The 8,329-nt window shown below is 51.0% G+C and overlaps 1 protein-coding gene across 1 annotated transcript; it reads left to right on the forward strand.

Annotated features, from left to right (window-relative positions):
• Nucleotides 1–586: 586 nt before the first annotated feature.
• On the forward strand, nt 587–5,529 carry LOC105812563 (cytochrome b-c1 complex subunit Rieske, mitochondrial). Its single transcript, XM_012647044.1, has 2 exons — nt 587–860; nt 4,715–5,529. Exons 1-2 carry the CDS (start codon nt 647–649, stop codon nt 5,323–5,325), a joined length of 825 nt encoding a protein of 274 aa, XP_012502498.1. The 5' UTR covers nt 587–646; the 3' UTR covers nt 5,326–5,529.
• The last annotated feature ends 2,800 nt before the right edge of the window (nt 5,530–8,329 follow it).

The following is an 8,329-nucleotide window of genomic DNA, read 5'->3' on the forward strand; positions in this document are numbered from 1 at the left end:
GGACGGGCAGTTGTTGGGTAGATGTCCTTGCAGAAGTATGTATTTTGTTTTTTGAGACAGGGTCTCGCTGTGTGACTCAGCTGCAGTGCAGTGACGTCATCACAGCTCACTGCAGCCTCCACTCCTGGGCTCCAGCATTCTCCTGCCTCAGCCTCCCAAGTATCCGGGACTGCAGGCGCCACCACGCCGGGCTTAGGCCACCCTAGATGAAGTTTTTATTCTAAAGGACCATAAAGTCGGCCCACTGACGTTCCCTGGGGGCTCTGCGGCCTTCCTTCTTCCGGGTAGAGCCGGTACCGGACCGCCAGGCGCCCGACAGACAGATGGCGCAGCAAGCCCCGCCCCTTCCCCGCCCACCTCTGCGCCGGCTCGTGGCCCCGCCCCTGCTCCCCGCCCTCCTCTGTGCCCGCTTGTGGCCCCGCCCCTGCTCCCACCCACCTCTGCGCCGCCTCGTAGCCCCGCCCCTGCTCCCCGCCCACCTCCGCACCTCCTTGTAGCCCCGCCCAGACGCAGCGCAGGTCCGCCCGCCCCGCGGAACTCCGCTTCCGCCGGCGCGCTGACGTCATGGATCCTGCGCCGCTCGCGCCTGCGCCGCGGGCGGAAGGTCGTCCCTGTGACCGGCCTGGCGGTTGAAGCGGTTGTCGCCATGTTGTCGGTCGCCGCCCGCTCGGGCCCGTTCGCGCCCGTCCTGTCCGCCACATCCCGCGGGGTGGCGGGCGCGCTGCGGCCTCTGGTGCAGGCCGCGGTGCCCGCCGCCCCGGAGCCGCCCGTGCTGGACGCGAAGCGGCCCTTCCTGTGCCGGGAGTCGCTGAGTGGCCGGGCCGCGCGCCGGCCCCTGGTCGCCTCCGTGGGCCTCAATGGTGAGCCGGGCTGCGGGGAGCGACCGGGGGCTAGAGGGCGTCACCGTTCTCGCTCCCGCGGCCCCGGACCTGCAGAGCGGCCGAGGAGGACGCGGGAGCGAGGAGCGGAAGCCTCCCTGGGGGGACGGGTCGGGCCTGGGCGACCTAGGGCCGGCGCCCGCGCCGCCGCTGCCCTCGGCGTGCTCACCTGCGGGGACGCCGCGGTTGGGGGAGCTCAGGTGACGCCGAGCCCCGGCATTCCCGGCCTCGGGGCGTCTTTCCCGGCGGCCGGCTGGGCTCCCACCCGCCGGCCAGACTGCGTCCTCCATGGTCAAGTTCAGGCGCCCTGGAGCCTGCGGCTGCCAGCGTCGTCCTGGCAGATCGCGCTGCTCTTGGGCGTTTGACCTTGGCCACGTCTCTGAGCATTTTCCGTGAAATGGGTTCGTGGTTAGGGCCGTTTCGTAGGGATGTCGTGAGGCGTAGATGGGAAGACTCTGCATAAAGTCATTAGCACGGTTTGGGCACTTAGCAAATGCTTAAAAATCGAACTGTTCGTGCGTATGAACGTGGCCCCTTCGCCAATACTGATCCCTCCAGTGTCTTTCTCTTCGCCCCGCTTCACCCCACCCCCAGGACGACACGCACGAGGTCAGTTACACGATAATAGGGTCACCACGGATCAGGTTCATCCTGGAGGAGAACAAGCAAAGGTTGATGACATTCCCGCCTTGCAGATGAGAAAACAAGACTGCAGGAGGTAAAATGACGTGCACAAGGGCACACGGTGTGGACGTGACGCGGCGTGGATCGGACCAGGCTGTGTCAGCCGCGGGGCTGCTCCACGCCCTCTGTCAGCAGGTCCCCGATGTCGCCCGCGCCTCGTCTTCCCCTCTCTCGAATTGGGGGTGCAGAGACGGCGACCGGCGGGCAGACCGTGTAGTTTCAGAAAATCGGGACGGCTTCTGGCGTGCCTTGGAGATGTTGGAAGTTGGTAGCACCGAGCTGTCTGCACGGGAACAGTCCAGCGTGCTGGGTGTTAGCTGTGCCCACGGTTGGAACCCGTGCTCTCCTCCGCTTTGTCACCAGGCCTTGCTTGCTTATTGAGTTACCTGCCTGGCCCGGTTGACGGCTGAGTTTGTGCAGCTTCCCCTACGTGCCAACCGGGTTGCCCCCACTCTCTTCATCACTCTGCCCTCATGCACCCTGTTTTCTGCACTTTTAATGGCTCTTCCACTCAGTTTTCACACGTCCAGGTGTTTTCCTTATCTGTCCTTTCAATCTCAGGGATCAAGTAAATAACATTTCATATTTGCTGATTTGTTTATGTCTTTATAGCACATAACAGTTTCCACTCTGTGTTGTGTTTGTGGGCAATTCCTCTGACCTTGGGGATTAAGGGCACAGAGAATGTCTCCTGTATTCTTCTATCTCCCACTCCCTCGGATTTGGCAGACGGTTTGGGGCAAAGCATTTGTGAATAGATGCTTGCTAAAGAGCACCGGTGGGTTTTGGGGAAGCTTTGCGGGGCAGGAGCGGGGTACTCTGGCCCATTCCAAGCCCATTCTGGGGGCCCGAACGTGAGAAACAAGAAGGGAGGAGAGAATTTCAATAGCAAAGGTAAAAGACGTCTTTGGAATTTGTCAGGTGACTGAAGGGTTTCTTCTGAAAATTGGAGGCTTCCCTGTCGTGTTGAAATATTTTTCCGAAAACAGGCAAATAATATAGAACCATAAGCTAAAACCCTCTTTTCTGTAGTCATGCCTTCAGCTTGTAGCTTAAGTTCACAGTAAAATCTCCTGTCTAAATGGTTTACGGAAGGATGGGTAGCGGTGGATGTGATCAGAGGGGTTGGATCAGGAAAAGATCCTTGGGTTGGGGAGGAAAGTTGTACTGTTAACTCTTTTATGCAGATTTCCAATGCTCATCAGAGGTCACCTTAAAAAAAAAAAAAAAACTTGTTTTATTAAAATGCCTTAATTTTTCTCCATTTCTAGATATTTCCTTTGAATATCTGATTTTGTTTTAGGTTGCAATTAAATCTTATTATCTTTGCTACTAAAAGTCAGACCTGATACAGCCCGTGTAAACATTTAGAGAATGGTTTTTGCAACATGGCAGGTTACTTTCCTGAAGGGTTCTTGGTGGTGTAGACCAATGAAGTGTAACCCGTTAGAGAGAGTGGGTACGAGTGGGGATGGCAGAGCCATCGTATTTCGTGTTCTTGTGCATTTCCTTGTGTACCGCCAAGGAGTGTGGATACTCTTTAATGCAGAAGCATGAACTTCTGATTCCGTTATCTCTTAGGTACGAAACACGTATGTTTTGTATAATCCCAGGCAGTGCTGGGGAAAGCAGTTTATGCTTGATTCCAAATGCCAATCTACACGGACAGGTTAGCATTAGGTATAGTAGTATATGATGTAATGTCACTTTGATTCCACAAAGCTATAAATGTGAATCTCAAGTTGCCACTGCCTGTGTCCTGGTCCCCTCCAAGAAATGGCTGGGTCAGTCAGAAAGCACAGAGTGGTTTTGATAGGTTTCATTATTGTTTGTGAATACTTGTGGCTTCCATAAAGTTCCTGACCTTGGGAACCATGTGAAAAGCGGTTGGGAATATTCTGTGTTGCAACGTTTGACTACTCAAAGAGGTACAGTGCATTAGGATGAGGCAGGCTAGTGGACCAAGGTGCAACTGCTGTTTAAAATAGTGAAAATATATTCTGTAAATGCACCTTTATTTTGGAAACAGCACATTTTCTACAAGTGAGGACATTTTTAGTGTCCCCTTTTCTAGAAAGGAAACCTTGTGGCTGATTTCCTCAGAAAAATACACAATTTGGAAAGAGATTTGCTTCCCGAAACATACTTAAAAGTGGTACTAGTAAATTCATTTTTTTTTTGTCAGATGTTTAAAAATGTTATGGGAGAGAAGGACCTTTTTTTTTTAATACAAACTACTTGCTCCCAAAGTACATGGACAGCAATTATTTGCTCATTTAACATTCATTTGACACAAACATTTGGCCTGTTTTATGGCCTGCAGTAAAAGTATCCCGGTCGAGAGACCGGAGCAGTGAAAAAGATAATTTCCCCACTCACATAGGCTATTGCCCTTCATCGAAAAGGGGGATACATGAAAATCTTGCTCTTTTTTCCCCTTGCTAAATTGAAATAATTAGTTCTTTTACAGATTTCATTTTATTTTGAGAGATGTCTGTCTGATAAGGATGTCCTTTTCTACCCATTAGTGGTTTTATTTGAAGTTAAAGTAATACTAATTTATCCCTTAGGGTCTAAAATAGAAATCTTTAAATTTTCTGCAACTAAAGTTATACTCACAGCTCACGGAATGTTTATTATCTTATAATTAGTATTTTATGAATTTCGAACAGTTCTTTCAGAGAGCACATAGTTAAGAATGTAACCGAACTTACCGGATAGACTGGATGAGTTCTAGCATCCCTTCTAGTCCAGAGAATTTGGGAGTTATTTAGCTTGAGTGTATACTAATACCTTGGCAGTTGAACTTTTAGGAACTTTGGAATACTGCTATTTATTGTGCTATTTAACTTTTTAAACTCGATGCACCGAAATGTCGCACATCCTGAATCAGCGGTGTTCAAGCAGGAGGAGCTCAGTTTACAAATACTGTCTTGTAATTTCATGGCCTATGATGGGTAGTGGTTGGCTTCATTTCGTTGTTAGTGTTTCATATTCTCCCACCGCCAATTCGAATAATTCTCAGACCCAGTAAGCGCCGTGTTTCACATTTTTAGAGTTTGATTTGTGGATCTGTAAAGGTCCGTTTCCTGAGTGTCCCCCTCTCAGGATGCTCATGTCATTGTGTTTTTAACCTTCTGTTTGTCCCGCAGGCCCTGCTTCTGTTCGTTACTCCCACACGGACGTCAGGGTGCCTGACTTCTCCGACTATCGGCGCGCTGAGGTTTTAGATGGTGCCAAGTCCTCGAAAGAGAGCAGCGAGGCCAGGAAAGGCTTCTCCTACTTGGTAACCGCAACGACCACCGTGGGCGTCGCCTATGCTGCCAAGAACGTGGTCTCCCAGTTCGTTTCCAGCATGAGTGCCTCTGCCGACGTGCTGGCTATGTCCAAAATTGAAATCAAGTTGTCCGACATCCCAGAGGGCAAGAACATGGCTTTCAAGTGGAGAGGCAAGCCCCTGTTTGTGCGCCACAGAACCAAGAAGGAAATCGAGCAGGAGGCCGCGGTCGAGGTGTCCCAGCTGCGGGACCCGCAGCATGATCTCGAGCGCGTGAAGAAACCGGAGTGGGTCATCCTGATAGGCGTCTGCACTCACCTCGGCTGCGTACCCATCGCAAACGCAGGCGATTTCGGCGGCTATTACTGCCCGTGCCACGGGTCGCACTACGACGCGTCTGGCAGGATCAGAAAGGGGCCTGCCCCGCTCAACCTGGAGGTCCCCTCGTACGAGTTCACCAGTGACGACATGGTGATCGTGGGTTAGAGACTGGACTCGGGCCGCCGGCTTCTCTCCGTGTTCACGTCGCCTCGGAGGGTCACTCGAGAGCGGGCCTTCTGTGCTTGAAGGGGCTGATCTGAAATATTTAAGAATCGCTAATAATGTATTTGCAAACATCAACGTGGAGTAAATCGAGTTTCTTGTTGAATGCTTTCAAGCATTCGGTTAATAAAGCCACTGTTAAGCGTTGCCGAGCTCAGTCATTCGCTGAGAGGTGCAGTGTCTGATAGCCGATTCTGATTAAAACCACAGGCTGGTGTGCAAGATGTCTGTGAAGTCTGTAATTCACTCGCTGATTTTATTATTTTCCTGCCCCAGTCCTTGCTTCCTGCTTTGTTTCAGGACACGGATGCTTTGAGCTTCGTAGCTCATTGTCGAATGAGGTGAGATTAGCGGGTTATCTCCCAAGTCCTGGGAGCGGTTTATGGTTTTGGCAGAAAGAGCAGTTTTTCACAGGACTTAGGAAAAGTCTTGGCTGTGTTTCCCCTGCTGCCGCATGACATGCAGTGACCTGCGTGGTAACCGTGTAAGCTATTGAATGAGTCCGAACGGGGCAGCGGTTGTTCTCAGGGTTTCTCTCTGGGTATGGCTAGCTGGTTTTCTGCTTGAGTGACAGGCCAGGAAATTTTAGTCCTTCCCAATGGCTGTAAGTTAGTGTTTGCAGTTCTTCAGTTTTAAGAGGCAACAGTGTTGTGTGTCTGAGAGAAGCTTTCCGAGATGGGAGCGCTTCTCTGCCGCTTCCCTCATTTGGCATTGTGTGTGTACGTCCCCAAAGCCGCATCCACTCCATCAAGAGGCAGAAAGGGAGCATCTTAGACTTAATGCTGTCTTTGTGCAAAAACGATCCTGCTGGTTTTGTTTGATTGCGCTTTGAGGTGCTTCTTCCGGTTGGATTTGTGGTCACTCAGCACCTTCCACTGTGCAGGGTGGACACAGCTCATCAGAATTCACATCTAACTCCCGTCTGCCTCCCGCCTCCGGTTACCCGGTGAAACAAGACTTGAGGCCTGATACTCCCCCTGGGAAGTGGGAGTGGTCTTTGCCCTTCGCTGGGAATCTTTCTGATAGGCTTGTCCCGTCTCTGCTGTTTGGAGGTGGGTCTGCGATGTACTTTCCTGGGTCCGTCTTGTAATCACATGTGCGCTTGTGAAATAGCCAGAGTGGTTCATTCTGACCAAAGGGACCCGACCGTCCGGGGTTCCAGCCTTTAATCTCAGCAGTTAGGTGTTTGCACCGAAAAAGAAAGTGCCAGAGTTTCTATGCTTATGAACACATACAAGTCTCTGGTTCATTTTTCGCCATTCCAGAAATACAATCAGGTATGAACAACAGTTGGTGGGACCCATAAAAGTATTTTATGTTCTGTGTCTCCAGATAATGGAGGGGGCAGAGTAGGGAGGCAAAGCGTTCAGTTGTGAGGGGGACGCAGGTCCACGCACCCATAACTGTGCTGCCAAAAACGTCGATGGCACCCCTTCCCCGTAGGGAGATACCGATAACACCCCACATCACTGCTCCCCACCCTGCAGCGATACCTTGACTCACTTCACGCTTTGCCAAGACAATGCCGCGTTAGAATCTGTGCGGCGGCGGACGACAAAGTGGGAAGTTTGCAGGCCCCTGGGTGTTGCGCCCCAGGCCCTTTGCACTGGCATTGCTGTGTGTGGCGGCTGCTTACGTCTTTCATACTTTGAGTTTGGCAGTGGGATGCTGCCATATCCCAGCAACCCGTTTGGTTTTTAAAAGAAGTCTGTATCCCACAGGTGATGGGACAAGTCGAACCACTCGATACTACTTTGACAAACGGACAGAGCAGACCTGTGTTACCTTTTTGACGGTTCTGTGGGAACGGAATCCTAGATATCAGGGAGACCTGACCAGTTAGCGTTCCGGCATGAGATCATCGACATGTTCTGCTGTTTACCGGGAATAGTTCCCGGGCAATCCTGAGAGCCACGCCTTTTCATGACTGTTTAAGAAGCGTTACAAAAACTGGCCTTTTTGAAAATTTTGCATTGTTCGTTAGAGATGATGCCAAATTTACTTTGGTCTTTCTGAACGACCCTTTTAAAATCTTTTACTCAATCTAATTGCATAGCGAGCTTTTGTCCTTATTTGATGCTTACGGCTTGAGGTCAAAATGCTTCTGCTGTCCTCATTTTTCTAAGCAGTGGGAACATGCTGTTTATTTCAGAAATCATCCTCCGTTCTCACAGTGTTTTCCCGACATTTGAATTTCGTTACATTTTGCATATTGACCCAAAATAAATGTCCGTATTTTTCAGAACGGTGTCCTTGGCCCACTGTTCTAACACACTCACCCTCTGTTTGCTGATGACTCCCCTAGACCACTCCCCCGAGGTTCGTGCTCATGTTCAGCGGTTTCCTGGGCGTCTGTCTCTGTGTGGATGTCCCGTGAACACCTTAAACCCAAAACGTCTGGAAGGAAAGGAAGTCCTCCCTGTTTCCCATAAGTCAACTTCACTGCAGGTGGGGCCTCCCCACCTGCCTAGTAACCTACTTGGCAAGCTAGAAACCTGCTGGTCTTCCCTGCCTCCTGCCCATTACCTCCTCCCCGGGGCCAGATCACTCCCCAAACCCTACTGACTTAACCTCTTTAATGTATGGGTCTGTTACTGTCTCTCATCTGCAGCATTCTAGTAACAGCTAACTTTCTGATCCCTAAGCTAAGTGCACTTTACGTATATGATCTTTAACCCTCAAAAAACCCCGTCAGGTAATGTTGCTATTAATGGTTTATAGATGGGGAAACTGAGGCACACAGAAGTCTGTTGTCTCAATCACAGCTGGTAGGTCGGTGGAGCCAAAATTTTATTTTAACCCGGGCAGTCTTGAGTTCAGAGCCGACAGGCCTGATCACCACCCTGTACTACCGGCTCTTGGAGGCCTCGACAATTCCTGCCTGGTCTGCTGATTCCAGACCGGTCTGTCCTCCAATCCGGTCCCCTTAAAATTCATCCTCCAAATC

This window comes from Propithecus coquereli, unplaced genomic scaffold (genome assembly GCF_000956105.1).
Source record: "Propithecus coquereli isolate 6110/MARCELLA unplaced genomic scaffold, Pcoq_1.0 Scaffold254, whole genome shotgun sequence".
Lineage (NCBI taxonomy): Eukaryota > Metazoa > Chordata > Mammalia > Primates > Indriidae > Propithecus > Propithecus coquereli.

Bases quoted from the DNA above. Each gene is read 5' to 3' on its own strand.
- LOC105812563 (XM_012647044.1), top strand. From the start codon at position 647: ATGTTGTCGGTCGCCGCCCGCTCGGGCCCGTTCGCGCCCGTCCTGTCC. The intron at 861-4,714 runs GTGAGCCGGGCT...TTTGTCCCGCAG, and splicing joins CGCCTCCGTGGGCCTCAATG to GCCCTGCTTCTGTTCGTTAC.